We start from the raw sequence: 21628 nt of genomic DNA, 5'->3' as shown, positions 1-21628 counted from the left end.
CGTATCAACACGGGACTGACAGCCCTACTGGAGCTCTGAACTCCTGAACTTAAGCTATTCACCAGCCTCAGGGACTAAAGATGTGTGACATCAATCTATTTTTCGTTGTTTGGAATCCTAACAGATATCCCCATCTTATTGTTTAATGGCTAATCCCTAGAGAGATGATTAAATTCAGTACCTCATAACACCAATCCGAAAGCCTCTCTATAGGACTCTTTTCTCATTGGTGTAGATCCATGCCTTGCACTTGCATGAAGGGTGGGGTGGAGTTGGTGAAGGTTTTCTCTCTCTCCCTCTGTCTCTCTGCTGTCTGTCTTCCCTCACCTCCCATTTAGATATGGAAAGGAACTTTTAGGTTACATAATCTAACTCCCTCACTTGATAGCTAAGGGAAATTTAGGCACAGAGAAGGTAAGCAATCTGCCTGAAATCATACAGGTAATTAGTTAAGAGGGACAAAATTAGAACCCAACTTTTAATTCCAAGTGCAACACAGCATTACATTGGTATAAAGAACTCCATCTACCAATGAAGAAAAACTTTTCGGCAATTTACAATGTTAGAATTGCTGGTGTAATACTGCTAGGCTAAATAATCTGTCATGTGTACGTATGTGTGTCTGTACATTATTAGCCATGCACTAGATTTCATTCTCGTGTGTGTGTGTGTGTGTGTGTGTGTGTGTTTGTGTGTGTGTGTCCCCTTTCTTGGATTTGGCACCAGGCACCCGGCTCCCGCAGGCCCCGCCCACCGCACGCCCCTGCCCCGCCGGCCCCGCCCTTCTCACCCCCCCCCCGCGCGCCTCCCGGAAGCCGGGCCTGCCCGGGGCTGGGCTCCGCCCCCGCTGGAATGTAGCCCGAGCTCCTCCCCCCCCGACGCCCTGTCCGTGCTGCGGCTCCGGGCCGGTCGCCATGGCCGACAGTGAGGCTGGCTGCAGCAGCCCCGGCATGTCTCTGAGGGCCCTCAGTGACCGGAGCCGCCTAGAGGCGGCGATCCTGAGCGGCTGGAGGAGCTTCTGGCAGTCGGTGGGCAAGGAGAGGCCGGGGCCCGGCGCTACGGACGACGAGGAGGCCAGCGCCCTAACGAGGCTGCCGGTGGGTGAGGGAGGCCCGGCCCGCCAGTGCGCCTGCGCCCTGGGAAGGCGAGGAGGGGCGAGCCCCCGGCCCCAGCCTCTGACACCCGGATCCCGGCCCTCTGCTTGGAGTTGGGCGCTTTCGGTTCGGTTTTGCCCTGCGGGCTTCCTCTCTCCGGTCCCCGGCACTCCCCCAAGCCTGTCCCGTTTCTCTTAATTCACCAGCATTAATTAAGCACTTGCTGTGTGCCGGGTGCTGAGCTGGGCCCTTGGAGGCAAAGTGAAGCAGCCCCCAGCATTTTGTTGAACCCGGTTCTTCATCCGGCTCCGAGGCCAGCTATCTGTCCACCAGGCCACACTGCCTCGTGATTTACTGTTCATCAGTCCACCAGCACTGATTAAGTACTTACTCTATGCCAAGCACCGAGCCAAATGCTGGGGGTACAAAGATAATATGCGGCTAACATTTATATAGCGCCTACTATGTGCCAGGCACTGTGCTAAGCCGGTAGGTGCTGTTATCCCCATTTTGCAGGAGAGGAAACTGAGGCAAACAGAGGTTATGATTTGCAGCGATAATGATGGTGACAATGTTGACCATGGCCAACATATAGTGGCTACTATGTGCCTACTGTGCTAAATATTTTTTAATTATCTCATTTGATCCTTACAACAATCCTAGGAGGTTTTTGTTGTTTAGTCCTTTTCAGGCATGCCCAACTCTAAAGTGACCCCCATGTGGGGTTTTCTCGGCAAAGATATTGAAGTGGTTTGCCATTTCCTTTTCCAGCTTATTTTACAGATGAGGAAACTGAGGCAAATAGAAGTTGTAACCTGCCATGATTATGATGATGATAATTAGCATTTGTGTAGGCTTACTGTGTGCCAGGTACTGTGCTACACAATTTTCAGTTATCTCATTTGAACCTCACAACCACCCTGGGAGAGGGGTGCTATTATTTTCCCCATTTGATGGGTGAGGAAACTGAAGTCTTGACAGAAGTGAGGGAGAAGTGACTTGTACAGTGTCAGACAGCAAAGAAATGAAACCTTACTTTCAAGAAGCTGACATTCTATTGGGAAAAACACAATAGGTCCCCAGACATACGCCCAACAAACACAACATCTACATTCCAGGCGTCTCTGCTCTTAGACACAGAAGTTTCTACAAGAGAGGCTTTTGAAACGGCGGTTACCTAAGTATTTGTATAAGAAATAGCTAATAGTTATATGGTTTTAAGGTTTACAAAGTACTTTGTAAATAAGATTTCATTTAATTCTCCTTATAATCCTTTGAGGTAGTTTCTGTGAATAGATATATTACTGATAAGTAAACTGAGGCCCAGATGTTAAGTGACTTGCCCAGGATCACCCAGTATCAAAGAAGCAAGTTTTGGACTTTGCTCTTCCTGATGACAAGCCCTGTACTATCTACTAAGCAACACTGACCTCACTCAGAGTAAATACAAGGAAGTTAGGGAGAGCAGTAGTAATTAGGAAGATCCAGAAAGAACTCTGTAGCAGATGGTGCTTAAGCTTGGCCTTGAAAGAAGTGAGATTGTTTAAGGCTGAGATAAGAAGGGAGAGTATTTCATTTAAAAATAGAATTTTTAAAGGCGACTGGGGTTAAGTGACTTGCCCAGGGTTACACAGCTAGTAAGTGTCCAGGGCAGATTTGAACTCAGGTCTTCCTGACTTTAGGGCTGGTTCTCTATCCACTGCGCCATGTAGCTGCCCTAAGGGAGAATATTTCAAACATAGAGGAAAGACATTGCAAAGGAAAGAGGGAGTTGTGTGTGTGAAGAACAGGGAGAAGAGCAGTTTGACTGAACCCTAGGGTGCAGGAGAGGGAGTGTACTCTTATCTTGACTTCCTGGCTTCCCTGGCTTCCTAATGTTCCAGCTAAAATCTTACCTTGGAGTCAAGACATTAGCCATCGTGATGTCATTGGTCTTCTTCAAAAATGAAGGATGGGGGCAGCTAGGTGGCACAATGGATAGAGCACCGGCCCTAGATCCAGGAGGACCTGAGTTCAAATGCGGCCTCAGATACATAACACCAGCTGTGTAACCCTGTGCAAGTCACTTACCCCATTGCCAGCGGAAAAAAAAAAAAGGATGAATAACAAAATCCCACCTTCTACAGGAAACCTTTCCTGATTCCCATTAATTCTAATTCCTTCCCTCTGTTGATTTCCCACAGTTTTTCCTATATATAGCTTGTTTGTACATAATTGTTTGCATATTGTGCCCCCCATTGGACTGTGAGCTTCTGGAGAGTGGATACTGTCTTTTGCATTTCTTTGTTTATCCTTATTGCTTAGCATGATGGCTGGCACCCAGTAGGAATTTTAATAAATGTTCATTGACTGTCCCAAAAGTCTTAGAAGTTTTAAGATTTAATAACTTATACAGGACAACTTGATTAATGAGTTTGGAAACAAAGTTTGGGACCATATTTTAAAGAGTTTTAAAAAACAAATAGAGGTTTATATTTTATCCTAGAGGTGAGAGAGCAACTGTATTTTGCTGAATAGGGTGTGAATGGTCAGATCTATACTTAAAGAATGTGACTTTAAGCAGCTAGGTTTTGATGTATTAGAATAGGGAGAAACTTGAGGTAGGAAGACCAAGTAGGAGGCCATGCAATGGTCTAGGCAAGAAGTAATGAGAACCTGAATTAAGTTGGTAGATGCACAAGTAATGAGAGCAGAACAGATGACAAGATTTGAAAACTGGTTTGGATATGTGGAGTGAGAAAGTAAGTTGAGAATAATGCTGAGGTTTTAAACCTGGTTGGGAGCCTGAAAGAATGATGGTGCCCTTGACAGAGACAGGGAAATTGGATAGAGGGGTGGATTTAGGGAAAAAGATAATGAGTTCAGTTTTGGACATGTTGAATTTGATACATTTTCTGTGACATGAAATTTTCAATAGAATGATGCAGAAGTGAAGCTAAGGAAAAAGGTTATGGCTATGTGTGACACACACACACACACACACACACACACACAGAGGTTTGGGATTCCTTGGTATAGACAAATAAGAAAAAGCGCTATAAAACTGTGCATACCCTTTGATTCAGAAATACCACCAAGAGATCAGAGAAAAAGGGAAAGGAGATATCTATATATATATATATAATATATATATATATATATATATATATATATATATATAGATATAGATATAGATATAGATATAGATATAGATATAGATATAGATATAGATATAGATATATGTCTATATAGATATATATGTCTATATAGATATATATGTATACACACACATACAGAAATGTTTATAGCAGCTATATTTCTGGTGGCAAAGAATTGGAAATTGAGGGTATGCTCATCAGTTGGAGAATAGCTGAACAAGTTGCGATATAGGGTTGTGATAGAATACTATTGTTATATAAGAATGACAGGTAGGATGCTTTCAGAAAATTCTGAAAAGACTTACATGAACTGATGCAAAGTTAAATGAGTAGAATCTCTTCTCTCCTGCCCTCTGCTTTCCTCTTTCCTTTCTCCTTCTTCTTTTCTCATCTCCGTCTCCTCATTCCTTTCCTACTGCCTCCAAACCTGTCTACATCTACCTCATTGTTAAAAACCTCTTCATTATACCCTCTCATCCCTTCAAGCTGTCATTTTATATTTCTTCTTTTCTTAAATTCCTCAAAAAGATGTCATGGTTCCCTACCTTCAATTTTTCTCCTGTTAGTCTTTAACCCTTTGCAGTCTAACTTCTGATCTCATCATACAAATGAAACTTATCTCTCCAAAGTTACCAGCAATCTCTTAGCTGCAAAATCTGATGATCTTTTTTTTCCTTAACTGCCTCATATAGCACCTTTTGCTCTCTCTCCAGTCTGGATTTTGGTGACACTGCTTTTTTTTTTGTTTTCTTCCCTCTTATCTGATTGGCTCCTTCTTGGTCTCCTTTGCTGATTCAACATCTATATAATATTACCTAACTGGATGTTTCCTGAGGTTATATCCTAGGCCCTCTTCTCATTCTATATTCTCTCATCAGCTCTCATACATTTAATTATCTTCTTTATGCAGATCACTGTAAGATTTATAGGTCTAAACCCAGTCTTTGTCCTGAGTGCCAATCCTGTGTCACTGATTGCCTGTTGGACATTTTAAATTGGACTTCCCAGCTAAACCCAGTCTCTATCCTGAATGCCAGTCCTGTATCACTGATGGCGTATTGGGCGTTTTAAATTGGACTTCCCAGAGACATCTTAAAACTCAGCATATTTCAAGATAAAAGTCGTTATCTTCTCCCCTCCCGCCACTTATCTTACCACCCTCCACCCTTTTAAACTTCCCTGTTTCTGTCAAAATTGCCACCATCCTTCCAATCTCCAATTTTATAGCCTTGGTCTTATAAGGATATCAAGGGATGACCCACCCAAATATCATTCAGTGGCCAAATTTTCTGTTTCTACTCACACAACATCTCTTGCATCCAGCCCCTTCTCTTTTGTCACAAGCTACCATCTTAGTTCATGCCTCATCACTTCTGTAGATTATCATGACATACTCTTTTAATTGGTTTACTTGCCTTAAGTCTCTGACCACTCTGCTCCATCCTACACACTGCTGCTAAAGTAATTTTCCTTCGGTGCACATCTGACCATGTTACAGTCCTACCCAGTCAACTTCGTTGGCTCCTGTGCCTCTAGGATAAAATATAAAATCTTCTGTTTGGCTTTTAAAGCCCGTTATAATCTTTCCAAGATTGTTGGATGTTACTCTGCCTGGTCTGTAATCCTGCCAGACTCTCCTTCCTCCTTCTTTTCGCCCAATACTCCCTCTCTCATCTCTGTGCCTTTGCACTAACTGTTACCCACACCAGGAATGCACTCCCTCACAGCATTCTTCTCTTCCTTTGTCATGAAGCTCAAACATCATCTTCCCCGAGAAACCTTTCCTGATTTCCTGATTTCTAGTGCTTTTCCTCCAAACTACCATGAATTTAGCTACTTTGTATATATTTATATTCTTTTACTTTATGTTTCTGCAATTTGTGATCCTATGTGTGCTTTCCTTCCTTCTTAGAAAGTGGTTCTTTGAAAGTATGGATTGTTCCTTCTCTGTATTTATATCCCTGGTACCAAGCCTGTCACATAGCTTAATAAACTTTTATTGATTGATTGATGATCTTGACCCTCTGAGAAAGTTATTATATTTGAACCAATCACTGCCTGAAAGATGGATCAGACTTCCATAAAATAGTAAATTAGATTTTTGGAAAGTAACTCAGATAATGGTCTTTTACAGAGTGGTTTTTAAAAAATAAAGTAATGTAGTGTTAAATCATAATCACCTGTTGACTTATTGTTGGATTTCTGCAAGAAAGACTTAACCAAAAAGTACTACAGTTTAAGGGTTGGAAAGACCTTTAATGAGAGTGAAATAATGACCAATTTTCTCCACTGAAGGCCAAAAAAAAAATAGACTTAAATCATAGAATGAGGGATTTGTGTTTGACTGTGATATGTTATAGTTTTACTATCACACCTACATGCTGGAGTGGATAGGAAAGTTGGCCTCGGAGTCAGGAAGCCCTGGATTCAAGCATTGCCTCTGATACATAATAGTTTTGTGATGTTCTGAAAGTCACTAAACCTCTCAATGCCCTCAGGTGATTCTCTAGGACCATGAGTTACCAATGCTGCAGCCTGTCAGCATCTGTGGAAGAGGTTTCCATACCAGGCAGTTGTTTATACCCTCTAGTGAATAAATGAAATTATAGCTATAGACCAAAACAAAAAAAAATCAACTTTAAGGATGAATGATGTTTGATGATCTTACAGTCTTATAATTTCTTGATTGTTTTGTAATTAGTTTTTTAATCAAGTACACATTATCTAGGCTATGATTTATTGAAGCTCCAATTTACCCACTTTCCTGTCCTTCTGTGTTTCAGATTTATGTGCAGTTGTACATTATGTCATTTCTTTCACCTCATGATCTGTTTGAACTGGGAAGGACAAGTCGATATTGGAATGTAACTGTGCGAGATCCTATGCTGTGGAAATTTTTTCTTTTGCGGGATCTTCCCTCTTGGTCATCTGTTGACTGGAAGTCTCTACCAGACCTACAAGCCTTAAAAAAACCGTTATCTGAGGTTATTGACAATGAACTTTATGACTATATGACAATGTAAGTATTCAGTTTCATAAAATTAAAACAAAACAGTGACTGCTGCTTCTGTGAAGGCAGTGGAGGATGATGCCAGATTTGGAGACAGAGGATTTGGGTGCCAATCCTGACTGCCATTTGCTGGGTGTGTGATTTTCAGCGAGTCACTTAAGTTCTGTGCACTTCAGTTTCCTCATTCATAAAATCAAAGTGTTCTATGGAAAGTCTTTTTCATCTCTAAATTTATGACCCCTTCCCTGGATCTCTTCCTTACCCCTGGAGAGTAGGTCCTGGTGGCAGACTAGGATGAGTCAGAGGAGGAAAGCTGTGTCTTTTCAGGATACCTGTGGTGGGGTGAATAAAGTCAGTCAAGCGCCAGAGTTTCAGCCATCTTAGATTCTAGTTCTCAGAGCTGGGTGTAGATTCTGGGACCTATACTGACCTCATCAGGCTGGAACAATTTTCATCAACAAATCTTGTACCACCTGCCTATCCTTAATCACTTAACTGTTTCCCATTTTCCATCCCAGTTTAATTTGACTTTCTTTTAGTGTGGGAGAGTATATGGAGCATTAGCTTGAGAGTTAGGTTTGGGCCTTTGCCACCAACAAGTTGTATGACCAGACTTCTTTTGATTTGTAGTATTTGAGAGTTCATGTACCCACTTTGTTTCCAGTTCTTTGCAACCATAAAAGTGCTACCATGAATATTTTGATACGTATTTAACTTTTATGTATTTGACTTCTAGGAGGTATGTGTGTATGTGTGTGTGTATGTTTGTGTATGCATATGCACATTCAGTAGTGGGATCATTGGGTCAAAGGTTATAAGCAGTTTTACACATAAATTTTCACATATAACTTTTCACGCATAATTCCAAATTGTTTTCCAGAACACAAATGGATCAAATCACAGTTCTTCTAACAGTATATTGGTTGTTATTCTACAGTCTCCCAAGTGTTGACTATTTCTGTTTTTTTGTTGTTGTTTGTTTTGTTGTTGTTTTGGTCATATTTCCCAACTTGCTAGATGTGAGATAATGGAGGATGACTTGTTGCTAACACCTGAAATATCTCTATTATATTTGTTTTTTAACTATTGATTTAACAAACATTGATTGGCAGACTTAAAATTCATCATGAGGCAGTCTCAGTGGTTTAATGAGAATGATAAAAGAAGATGAATTATTATAAGATGTTTTTCTTTTTTAATTTCTAGTTATGGCTGTCTTAAACAGGTATAAAATGAGCTGTCCACATACCAGAAGACATTTGAAATCCAGTCGCCACATGTATGGAGCTGTTGCCTCTTTTTTGCAGTCACTGATCCTTCAGACAGAACCTCGATTTGCTATGTTTGGACCCGGTTTGGAAGAGCTGAATGTATCTTTGGTGTTGAGCTTGATGTCTTGCATGGAACTTTCCCCAATGGCCGGTTTACCTCAGAGGCAAATTGATGGTAATTTCTACATTCATCTACGGTATATGAGAATTTGAATGCTTTGGGCTTGATACTGCCAGTGAGTAGGCAGAACATTTCATTATTTAATGGTGACTTAACTCTTTGAAACAAATAAGATAGATTAATTTGATGCTGTGGAACATCCAGTAGTACCAGTAAACTGAAAGTAATTCACCTCGAAAATATTGAGCTTTTTCTTAGAAGTTAATGAAAAGGATAACTTTGTATAATATAACCAAGGATTATGAAAAATTTACTGTTTAGCCGAGCATTTAATTTTTATAGTAGAGGTCATAGGTGTCGTAGTTTAGAAAGAGTTAGTAGCAACAAATATTTATTGAATTTTTTACTCTATGCAAATCATTTTACAAGGTGCTGGGGTTATAGTACCATATAAGACTTGGTTCTGACTCCTCTGGAGCCAATAGCTAACTGAGAATATAGGACATATACATAAAAAGATAAATAAGGTAGTGTGTGCTAAGTAGCAATTGAGTGATATTTGCTTCCTCACTCCAGCTCCTGTAGCAACAGTGAATGCAGTAGCTTGGAGTTGAGGGGCAACTGGAAGTGGAAAGACCAGTAAAGAGTAAATTTTAGGCAGTGATGAGAACCTGAACTAGGGTGACAGTAGTGAATAGGGAAAGGGATAAGAGATTTGAAAGAATTAGGAAGAAAGAATTGATAAGACTTGGTGATTAGATGTGGAGAACAAAGAGGAGGACTAGGGAGAAAGAGGTACCCAAGGTTTCAGGCTTAGGTATCTGGGGAAGTATTGTTGACAAAAGTGGGTAAGTCAGGAAGAGGAGCTGGCTTTTGGAGAAATGGGATGCTTAAGTTTTTAACATGTTGCATTCATGTGGAAATGTTAGGAGGTTAAAGATACAAGTCTGGATCTTAGGGGAGAGATTAGGGTTGGACATAGTGATTTACAGGAGGCATTTATATTGAGATGTTAGTTGACCTGGTGAGAATGGAAGAGATCTGTGAGGATAGAATGAAGGAAGAGGAATTTTGAAAAGGACTATCTCAAAATCCCTCTGTACGTCCTCCATTTTTCTCCTTCTCTCTAGCATCTGTTAAAGAGGTAACCTTTTCCCTTGCCAAGGCCGATTCATCTCATTGTGCCATTTATCTCATCCAATTCTGCCTCCTCTAGGATCTTGCCCTTCACTCATTTATATTTATTCTCTCTCCCTGACTCTCCACTGTGTCTCTCTCATCTTCAGTCTCTCCTTATCTTCTTCTTCACCTTTTTGAATTCCTAATTTCCATCAAAACCAAGTTCACAACTATAAAAAGACTTACATGAACTGGTGCTAAGTAAAAACAGATAAAAGAAAACAATAAACATGATGAATGCAACAATGTAAATGGGAAGAACAATAACTATAATACAGTTGAATGTGAAGGTTGTAGACTACAGAAGACAAATTTGGCTTCAAAGAAGGGGTATGAGAAGACACTTCCCCTTACTTCATTCCTTTGCAGAAATGAACCCACTAGTGTAGAACATTGTCACATTTATATATTGTCAATATATTATATATTGTCACATTTAAAAAAAATTGATCAGTTTTTCTGATTTTTCATCTTTTAACTCTCTTGGAAGGAGAAGGAGAGAGATTACAGGGGGAACTTAGGCAATGTAAAAACAAATTATATTAATGCAATTTTATTTTTGAAAAATACTTCAGTTCAGGCATTACCTTCTACATGAAGCCTTTTTTGATCCCCCCTCCCCTCAGCTGCTAGTGGTGTTCTTCCTCAAACTATCTTGTATGCATTTTATGTGTTTGTGTGTGTGTACGTATATATGTATATCCTGTACGTTTTTGTACAGAATATAAGTTTCTTGAGGGCAGGAGCTTTTGCGTTTGTCTCTGCATTTCCATTGCTTAGCACAGCGCGTAACACATTTGTTGTTATTCAGTCATTTAGTTATGTCCTGACTCTTCATGACTCCATGGACCATAGCACAACAATATTGTCCATGGGGTTTTCTTGGCAAAAAATACTGGAGTGGATTGCCATTTCCTTCTCCAGCATTTTAGCACATACTAGACAGTAAATGGTTGATTGATGTTCTAGGATTGAAGAAGTTTATTACTTTGCCACTGTTAATTGTACATGAAATGTAGAACTACTATTATAGCTTATAAAGTCATGATACATAATGTGAGCTTCCTAAACTTGAATATACCATGTTAGCAAAAACACCTCAATAATACTCTGGATTATGCAGACAACTAAGTTTCTCAATTGAGGCCAGTGCTCTATTCCCTCCTTTTCCTTTATTATCTAGGCAATTTAAAAAAAAAAAAGCAAAAGCAGGATTTTATTCTTGGCCAATCTGAATAAGAGAATCTATATAAAACCCACTTCAGAAGCAGGACTAAATGAGAACTTTTCACAGAATATCATATAATCACATTATCCAAATTAACCTGTCACTCATTATGTCCTTAAGAAAGCCATATTAAAAAAAATACACTTTCCCTCTTTCATTGCAAACAATAAAATGGCCAGTGTGATTTTTTTAAAGATAAGAAAATGCTTACTTTTGTGAGCTTCACCATTTGCAACATAGATGAACCCATCCACCACTTCACACACCTTCTGAATTTGTGGATTCACATGTATCGGCCCCTCTGTTCATCATTTCCAGGAATCTGGAATTTTAAAAATGGATGATGTATTAAGCTATTATGCTCCCTTGTGCATGAGAAGGGGTACATTCATGTGATGGATTGTTCATATAGTGAGAATGAAAGAAAATAGACAACAAACTGAGTATATTGGAACCTCCTGAAATAATAAAAGAACAAAGAGAAGGTCTTAGGTACATTAGAATGGATACTCTTTTGAGCATTTATGGGAAGATATAGACAAAAAATGCATAAACAGTTTGTGCTCCAATTTCATAGAAGTAGTACCTGTATCATTGAAATTATAGATCAACCAAGGCAAAGTAATACACTTTTTTTTAAAAAAGCTCCCTTGGATGTTGAAAGGTTAAAGGCCTAAAGTAGCCATTTATTTAAAAAGATGTTCGCTTGGCTGATGGGACAAAGGAGTGGATATTTTAGTAGGCACAGTATTCTTTGAAATGTAAATCAGATAAGTTATCTAGTAATTTGTGGATTCAGTAGCTTTGTACTAAGAAACAGACTTAAAAATAAAATTTCCCTAACAGTTGCAAAATAGGCACATATTTTTAAAATTTGGTAGTGATGCTGAGTCTAAAGAACAGTAGATTGGGAGTTGAAAAGAACAGAGTATCCTGGGTAAACACACTTAATAATTGTTTGACTGTGGGTAAATCACTTAACTTCTCTCAGTCTCAATTTCCTTATCTGTAAGATGGGGATAATAGCACTTCACAGGGTTATTATGAAACTCAAATGTGAAAATATATGTAAAGCACTTTGCAGACTTTAAAACACTATATGTGCTAGGTATTTTTTGTGTATGTATACACACACACACACACACACACACACACACACACATACACATATATATATAGGAGAAGGAAATGGCAAACCACTCCAGTAACTTTGCCAAGAATCCCCCCCCAAAAAATAAATTTTCATAATTTTGTTGTGTATTTGAAAGAAATAGCAAGTTGTTCATAGTAGACTTGCAGTTTCATATGCAGTCATCTTTTTAATTGTATGATGTTATAGAAATGCTTATTTTATTCCATTAATTAAAAAATAAAGTAAAATAAAACTGAAAAAAAAACCCACATGGGGTCATGGTGAATTAGACACAACTGAGCAACAAAAAACAAGTATACGTACATATACACTCATCTGTATGTATATAATATGTATATGTATATATGTATACACACACACACACACACACACATGAGCCATTATTATTACTTGGTACAATTTGGCACTACCTAGTTTTGTTTTGATTAGTTGGTGACCAGTGTTTCTGATTGATGTGTTTACAATAAAGGAAAATCATAGAATTCATGGATTATACTATCTATATTTCTATTCCCCAAACTACAAATATATATATGTAAAGATTCTCCTGAGTTTTGGTTCAGTTTTGATTGAGTTTTATTTCCAGGTATGAAATCAAATATACTTATAAAATCTATTTTACTAGTGGTCACTAATGGCCATATGGTCAAGGCAGATGCTTCTTAGGAAAATGAATAATCAGTTTTGGGAATGACTATATATGTGTAATAACTTGCAAATGGAATAATTCCTATTGGACATTAGCCAATCTTTAAACCATTTTTCATATAATACAACCCCACCAAAATCCTGATTTTTTTAGTTTAAGATAAAAAAATACAGAAAAATAATCTTGAACCTTTAATATAGGTTGGTACTTTTCAAACTGCTCACTCTTTAATAATATATATATATGTACACATACACACACACATATATATATATGTATACACATATACACATACACACATATATACATGTATATACCTATAAAAGAATTTTAGAGTGGTTTGAGTGGGAATATGTATATATTTTAAAATTAGTTACTTTACCTTTTATCAGAAATCTATGTAAACTTAGCTTAATGGCTTACATTAGCTTTTTGCTAGCAGGTAAAAGAATATTGTCTAAGGCTAATTGTCCCTTGTTGTTCTCTGTCCAGATTTTTAATACTGCATGAATGAAAGTCACATGCAGCCCCCCTTTTCTTCAGCTCAGGTATAATGTTTTATTCCAGAGCCATGCATAAAGAATTATCATTTGGCTCTTTTTGCTCTCACTAGGTGTTCTTTCAGTCTTTCTCTCCTGCGGTATTCAGTGATAAATTGTTTTGATTTTGTTTTCTTCTCCTTCAGGCATTGGATCAGGAATCAGTTTTCAGTTGAGCAATCAACATAAATTCAATATCCTGGTATTATATTCAACCACTAGGTAAGTATACTTATCTCGTGGCTTGCATGGAATCTGTACTGAGGCATTTTTATGGGTTAGGGCCCTGTTGAATCTTTTCTTGTGTGTTTTATCTTAAAAATTTTGTCTTTTAGGAAGGAAAGGGATAGAGCAAGAGAAGAGCAAACAAGTGCAGTCAACAAAATATTCAACAGGCCGATTCCTGGAAATGATGAACAGAGGGGCCAATGCAGTGTGATTCCACAAATTCAGAAGGTGTGTGAAGTGGTGGATGGGTTCATCTATGTTGCAAATGGTGAAGCTCACAAAAGTAAGCATTTTCTTATCTTTAAAAAAATCACACTGGCCATTTTATTGTTTGCAATGAAAGTGGAAAAGTGTATTTTTTAAATATGGCTTTCTTAAGGACATAATGAGTGACAGGTCAATTTGGATAATGTGATCATATGATATTCTGTGAAAAGTTCTTATTTAGTCCTGCTTCTGAAGTGGGTTTTATATAGATTCTCTTATTCAGATTGGCCAAGAATAAAATCCTGTTTTTGCTTTTTTTTTTTTTTAAATTTTAAATTGCCTAGATAATAAAGGAAAAAGAGGGAATAGAGCATTGGCCTCAATTGAGAAGCTTAGTTGTCTGCATAATCCAGATTTTCTACATAATTGTGAGCTTTTCTTTTTGTGTTATGTAACCCTGACGTTACAGTACGGATGACTTCAGGCTAGTTTATTAATTTCCTGTTTAACTAAGATGGAGAGTGACTAGACCTGTGATTTCACTGATAAAGAGAATTCCTGGTCAAGGAAATTTCCTTTCCCAGTGCAGGTCAATGCCTTCTTTGTAATTTATAGTCTTAGAGAATTGCTTAGAGCATTGAGAAATTAAATGACTTGCCCATATTTTCATTTCTAATTTCGGAGACCTTTTTTACAAAGGTGCTTTAGGTTCTTAACCAACTATAGACTAGAGATTTTGAGAGAGCTTATTTGTAAGATATTAATGAAAGTAGTAAGTACTAGAAAATAGAATATGTTATGAGAGGCTACATATCTAATAAAGGAAGAAATCTGAAAACTCTGAAGTTCTATATAAATGTTTGTCAATGTTATGTTTGGCTAGTAGAATTGGGCTCGTATCTGGTACAAAAGGCTATGGTAGCATTTGACTATTAAAGAAATGCTTTGTAAATATTGGTGTTCAGATAATTATCATTTATTTTCTACTGAGGTTATATCTATATAAGAGTCCTGAACTTATAATTTTAAAAATTATCTTAATTGTTCATTTCTATAAAATGAATTCATCCAATTTGGCCATAAAGAAAACACCTCTCTGCCCTGCTTTTTCCCCAGCTCAAACAGAGGCTTAGCTATTTTTTAATCTGATTTTTAAAATTCTGTCATGGGATGTATGTGATGATATAGTAGAAAGAACCCTGAACTTGGGTCAGGAAATCTGGGTTCACGCTCTGTGTCTTATATTTGCCAGGTGTTTGACTTCAAGTCTTTTCACCACTTTGAGTCTTGGTTTCTTCTATAAAATCAGTATTGTAATTGAACTCTCTATGTCACAGGGTTTTTCTGAGGAAAATACTTGATAAACTAAAAATATTTTATAAATGTGAGCTTTTATCTATTATTGACTGCAAATAGGACAGAGCAAAAAGTGATTAAATTGCTTCAGGAAAGACATACGTTCTGTTAGGACTCAGCTCAGATGCCACATCTTTTCTGAAGCTTTTCCTGGGCACTCCACCCAGAAGTGGTGCCTATAGTAATTGGTTTATTTAACTCTTAGGGAACTTAGCTCACACTGTCTCATATGTAGTTACTCATGTTCATGTTTCATGGTCCCCTCTAGATTGTTGAGATCAAAGACCCTGTCTTAATCATCTTTGTTTTCCATACAAACCTAGCACAAGGATTTGTGCAGTATATGCACTCTGCTTACCTGTCAAATGAGTGAAACAATGAAGAAATTAGGAAGACCATCCTAACTCAAAGAGTATGAAAAAGACTTGCTACTTCATGGTTATTTTTAAGAATAGAATAGACTACAGTTTCTATGATTTGATCTATGAAGCAAAGAGATGGACTGATTTATTTTTCAATGCTTCTTCTAGTCTAAGACTATTTATAGGCAGCCATTGATTTCCCCATTATGTTAAAACCCAGCAGTGAAAATGAACTTAGAAGTGCTTCAGTATCAAAAGCTATGTCTGCTTTTGTGTCCCTTGCAGCACCTTCTACAGTGTTTTGCACACAGTCAGTGCTATTCACACATTAGCGCTTGATATGTACTTGATGATTGAATGAATATGGAGTTATCTTGTTCAGCAGACTGGTTGGAAAAAGTCAAGACTGATGTTTAATTTTACTTCATTTTTGAGTGTATGGAGCCAAACAGTCAAAAGAAAGGAGAAAGAATAAAGGGAAATAGAACAAAATGATAGTATTAGAACTAGAAGAGACAGTGGAGATAATCTAGTTCTAGTTCTTCATTTTACAGATTAGAAAACTGAGGCATGGAGAAACTTTGCTTTGCATAAGGTTATAGAGCTTAGTGCCAAAGTCAGGAATAAAATCAAGACCTCCTGATTCTTAACCCAGTGTTCCTTCCAAATGAGAAAGAATAAAAAAGAAGTAGAAAAAAAAAAGAATGGGTATCCTAAATACCCTGTGGTAGCAAAGGGTACCATATTATTGAGGTCAGTGAAAATTTAAATTAGTTATAGGTTAGATCTTTAAAAAGATGAGCGACAACTTTAAGGAAATTTTGAATGACTTGAGTATTAGATTTATATTTGTAGATGAGTATTTGAGACATTTGCTTTGTAATTCTTTAGTTCCTCTTAAAAACTTGAAATCTCATAATCAATACATAAGCATTAATTAAGCACCTGTTGTGTGCTAAGCACTGTATTAGGCACTGGGCATATAAATGCAAAAAGTTAAATAATACTCTCAGGTATGCTTAGTACAATTTTGTCAGAATAGTAGCTGAATCTAGAGTATGAGCAATTTTCATATATTTTGTCTCATTGTGGTCGTTTTCCTCCCACAAAGGATGCAAATGTTTCCCCTTGTGTTCTTCAGGACATGAATGGCAAGATGAATTTTCTCACATTATGGCAATGACAGACTCAGCCTTTGGATCCCCAGAAAGACCTTTGCTGGTTTTATCTTGTATTTCCCAAGCCACTGTAAAAAGGATGCCTTGTCTTTATTTGGCACATGAGCTGAAACTAAGTGAACTTCAGCTGCCATGGATGGTAAGCTCTCTTTTTCCTATTTTCTATAATTGAATAGCATACTAAAGCCAGTTATAGAAGTCAAAAGCTACAGAATGCATTGATAATTTGGGATCCATGAAAATTTGTTTGAAGTGATCAACTGCTGATCCTCTTCACTAGTCTTCTATCTATATGAGGATATAGAAAAACAATAAAATAGCATTTCAGTTCAGCAAACATTTGTTAAGTACCTACTTTGTGCATGTATGAGGCAGTGTGTTAGGCTCACAGGAAATGTAGATACTTACGGAGACAGGAACTGTGATTTCATTAGCGTAGGGAACTCTAGGTGTGGAAACAACCTCTACCAATACACATTGCATCCCATCTATGACTTAACAGATTAACATAGATTATATATTTGAAAGGCTCCTTGTTTCCATTTTAATCCAGTAGCCTCATTTTATAATAAATGCTAGGGAATTGCCTAAAGCACATGGAAATTATGCAAGTTGTCTATTGTCACCCTGATAGCAAATGTCAGAGGCAACAGTCATAGGTTGGGTAATCATTTTGTTTTTTCAGCCTTCATCATTGAGATTTTTTAAGTAATACATTATTTTGTTAAAAGTACACACTCCATAATTTTGATAGCAGTATGGTTTGGTGGAAGGAATGCTGGATTAGGATTAGAGAACTTTTATTAAGATCCCAACTTTGTCACTTACTACCTGTATAACAAGTCACTTAATTTTTTTGGGCCTCACAAGAGTTTGCTTATTTGTTAAAAAAAAACACTAATATTGAGAGGGTTGGAGTAGATGGACATCTGAGTTTGCTTCTAACTCTGAATCTGTTAACCCTTGTGTCTCTTGTGAGTGACAGGTGTTTCAGTTCTTTCATATGTATTAGAAATGAAGTATCAAAAATACTTTTTGGTAATAATGTCATATTTCTTATCAACTGTAAGCTTTGTTTATTCAAGGCTTTTGGGGTAATTTTTTGGAATTCAAAGTGGACCCCTTTGGAATAATTTGTCTTGATTCATATAAGCCAGTAATGACTTGGAAATTTAGCAACTACCACATACCCCTTTAGTGTAATGCAATAAATTGTATGCATTAAATTAATAATAATTAATAAATTACATGCATTTAGATGGGCAACCTATTGAGTTAGTTTATGAATACATATATCTTGGGCAAACTACAGGTAGATAATGAGCAGGGCCTGAAACAATAAGAGGAATCAGTCTGGGTTGCATCAGGGAAATTGTGCATCATTTTTAATGATCTCAAGCTCCTCTCCTTTCTGACAGAAAAAAAAATCTGTCTTTCAACCAAGAAATCATTGTTTTGGTGATGCTGTATGGCTGTGCATCACCACAATTTCCAAAGAATCAGAATTGCAGATGACCCAAAGAATAATGAAGAGACACATGATAGGGATATATATAAGCTTATGGCATACTACTACCAAGGACCTACATGAAAGAAATACTATAAAAGCTACCATTCAGGAGAGGTAGGATCAGAAAAGGGGGCAGTCTGGACATGTAGTGAGAAGGAAGACTTAACAGATGGGCATACTGAGGAGAAAACAGGATAGACAAGCCTCTAGCTTGTTAGGTAGTTTCTATCTGGAGGATTTGTGGGAAGATAAGAATTGCTCAGAATGAAAGTCATGGATGGGTTCCAGTCTCTACCTGTAGAGGGAATGCTTACGTTGGTGAAATCACAAGTTGATTGAAGTATAATAGAAATTATTACAGTACACTCCTATCTTGATAAAATTTGAGTGACCCATTCATTCTAGGGTCTTTTTTTAAAATATTTTATTTTTCATGTATTTGTGTAAATGCCAGCTTAGTTTAAGTACGAACACTTTTGAAAATTGTCCTCTATTACGTTAGGCTTAAAGCAAGGGAGCATGTGCTCCAGTTTTTATCTCTTGCGCCTTTACTCGTTGTGGAAGCCACTTACATGCCTGTCTCTGCCTCAGCAATCATTTGTCCTTTTCTTGCAGCCCCTGTGAGATGTCACAATTCTGATATTCAGGAATGTCTAGACCCGAACAGAAATCCTGCCTTTCGGTATTCCAAACAAAACATTTTCTCTTATCCTTTTGATTATTGTATAACAATATCCAGAGCACTGAGGCCATTGAGACGGTTTTTCAGAGACTGATTTTGAAATTGAAACTCCAGACATTCTGATCTGCCAATTAGAAAGAAAACCTTTCTTTTTTTGGTCACAGAGTTTTGTTTTTAAAAATTAAAAATCTTTTATTGTATATTTTCTTAGGTACAGGATGTAGAAGCTGAGACTTTAACTGGGTTTTTGAGTGGCATTGAATGGATTCTTGGAGAAGTTGATTATAAACATCCACGGTGATCCTTCTCATGTGCACTGACTTAAGGAGTAAGCCATTTGAAATTTGGTTTTAAGGACATGATGTAGGTGTTTCCTCAAGCTTGCTTTGCCCTTTCCTGGGTTTTCTGCCAGGTGAGATTTAAATGGGCGTAGCTGTAATTGCTGAGTTTTCCAAGGTAAATCTAGCTTTAATCGTAAGTGAATTACAAAGGAAATGTATATGTGGTGGTACCTAACCCCCTCCCAGTGAATCTTTTTGAGTTTTTTTATGTTTTTTGATATTTTTATTTTAAATTTAAGTTTCTTTATTTTGCTGTCCATAAATTCAGAAATATTAGCACACTTGTACATTTTTGTACATTTGTTCCGAACTTTTCACTTCTGCTACTCTGTTGAGAGATTGTAATTTTAAGAAGTACCTGGTTTTCCAAGCTTTCTGGGGGCTTTCCTGAGGATCCATAAATCATTATCAGGGAAGAGATACCCAGTCTTTATGTGCTGCTTGGAAATAACTGGTTGGTATGGTTCCAGTGGTCACTCTTAATTCCATATACTAAATTCCTTGTGCTTATTGAACATTAGTGGAAGCAACTTTTCTTGGCAGATTTTTCTGATTTTTTTATAAAGTTGGAAAGCTCATGATGTACCAAACCCACATTCTATGTGATAAATGTGGAAAATATATTCAGGAGTTGTACCTGTATTCTAAACTTTTTTCATATACTGTTAATAGCAGTGGAAATTTAATAGTGTAATTGAGAGCTAAGAAATGTAAAGATTTTAATAAAAGTATAAATACATGCATTATTTATACAAGTGTAACATTTAAATGTGTTTTCTGATAGGAAAAAATTGGTACTTGAAATTAATTTTTATAAGCACCTTACCTAACTTCTCAAATAAATTTGCAGTCATTTTTCACTAATGAAATGAGATTTTGTCTCGTCAATTTGCTATGTTACCCAAAGCGTCTTTAAAACCCTAAGGCAGGAATATTTAACACACGAAAATTAGTGAGAGCAGTAATCAAGACGGAGGTGAGAATAAGGACTAGAAACTGAAAAATATGTTCATTCAGTCATTCATTGAATGACCATTTTGCCTGTACTCTGAACAAACAGTCTTCCAGATCAGGAGTTCTTAATCTCTTTTATGTCATAGACTCTTTGACAGTGTGATAAAGCCTATGGACTCCTCAAAATAATATTTTTAAATGCATAAAGTAAAAATACAGGATTACAAAAGAAGCAAATTATATTGAAATATAGTTATCAAAATGTATTTTTTAAAATTCATAGAACCCAGGTTAAGAATTCCTATTCTAGACATAGGGATATATAAAAAGATAATTATGACATAAAATAAAGGGCTGGAGTAAGTTACTCATCATAAGGAATGGTTTAAACTATTTTTATAACTCTTAATATGGCTTCTTCTCTGTTGCCTACTCTGGGGTCCAGGGCTTCTCTTCCCCTTTAATCCTCGTTTCTTATTCTGTACTCCCAAATCAGAATCCACTTTGTACTTGCCTTGGCTATAAGTGGTCCCTTGTGTCTAATATGAAATCCACTATAGTAGCTGACACATAGTTGTTGCTAGATGCATCTCTGTGCCCTATTCCATCTTCTTCATGTTAGTCAAAAGTTTTCTCCTTCAGTATAGACCTTGTCCCTGTACAGATTTTTATTGGAGAGTGAGAGCAAGAACATTTATCCTAAGTGGTACAAATATACAAATACAAATATACATGTTACAAATACAAGTATGCCATTGAATGACAAAGTTTGATAAATACTGATTCTAAATGACTGTGGATACCAAATGGGACTTTTTCAAAGGTCCCTGAGTAGTAATAATGGAATACTTTGAATTTGTTGAGAGTTACAGAAAAAAGAGGTACTTTTAAGTGATTTCACATCTATTTTCGTATTTTATTTTTATGGTATTTGTGTGGCAAGTAGATAGCTATTATTATCCCCATTCTACAGATGTAAAAGCAAGAACACAGAGGCTTACATTGTTTGCCTAAAGTTGACCACTTACTGAAGTGAAATGAAATTCTAGGCCTTATGATTCCCAGTCCATGGGTCCTTAATAGGCCAGTATAGGCAACTATGGCAAGGAATCCATTAAATGGCATCTGAAGTAATGGGTAGTCCTCTGCCCCTCCTCTTTATATGTATCCCCTATTTCCATTTTCTTTCCCTCTCCTTTCTCTTAATTTCTATATCTTACCTATTTTCCCACTCCTTTTATTTTTCTTTTCCCTTTGTTTCTGTTCCTTTCTCCCCCTTAATTTAATAAGGACTCATTAAGTACCTTTATGTACATGGCCCTGGAGAAACAAAATAAAAATGAAAAACAATCCCTTTCCTCAAGGAAGGGACATTCAATTGGATACAATACTTAAAAAGATAAATACATTATAAACATATGTTATATAC

General features: G+C 37.1%; 1 protein-coding gene across 2 annotated transcripts; it reads left to right on the top strand.

The window, feature by feature from the left end:
- Positions 1-836: 836 nt before the first annotated feature.
- On the top strand, positions 837-20114 carry FBXO4 (F-box protein 4). Of its 2 annotated transcripts, none has more exons than XM_020996398.2 (7): positions 837-1097; positions 7015-7250; positions 8467-8687; positions 13528-13603; positions 13717-13892; positions 16676-16851; positions 19116-20114. In XM_020996398.2, exons 1-7 carry the CDS (start codon positions 915-917, stop codon positions 19203-19205), a joined length of 1158 nt encoding a protein of 385 aa, XP_020852057.1. In that variant the 5' UTR covers positions 837-914; the 3' UTR covers positions 19206-20114. The 2 variants fall into 2 exon arrangements, with proteins under 2 accessions (XP_020852057.1, XP_078009327.1); XM_078153201.1 differs by having other exon boundaries at positions 861-1097; positions 16646-16851.
- Positions 20115-21628: the final 1514 nt, after the last annotated feature.

This window comes from Phascolarctos cinereus, unplaced genomic scaffold, assembly GCF_003287225.1.
Source record: "Phascolarctos cinereus isolate Bilbo 61053 unplaced genomic scaffold, phaCin_HiC Scaffold_4;HRSCAF=312, whole genome shotgun sequence".
In the NCBI taxonomy this organism is placed as follows: Eukaryota; Metazoa; Chordata; class Mammalia; order Diprotodontia; family Phascolarctidae; genus Phascolarctos; species Phascolarctos cinereus.
This window is presented reverse-complemented; position numbering and strand designations above follow the sequence as displayed.

What these genes read in the sequence shown, in the direction of transcription:
- FBXO4 (XM_078153201.1), top strand. Translation starts at nt 915, where the DNA reads ATGGCCGACAGTGAGGCTGGCTGCAGCAGCCCCGGCATGTCTCTGAGG. An exon ending in ACCTCAGAGGCAAATTGATG is followed by an intron (nt 8,688 to 13,527) that starts GTAATTTCTACA and finishes CTTCTCCTTCAG; the next exon opens with GCATTGGATCAGGAATCAGT. An exon ending in AACTTCAGCTGCCATGGATG is followed by an intron (nt 16,852 to 19,115) that starts GTAAGCTCTCTT and finishes ATATTTTCTTAG; the next exon opens with GTACAGGATGTAGAAGCTGA.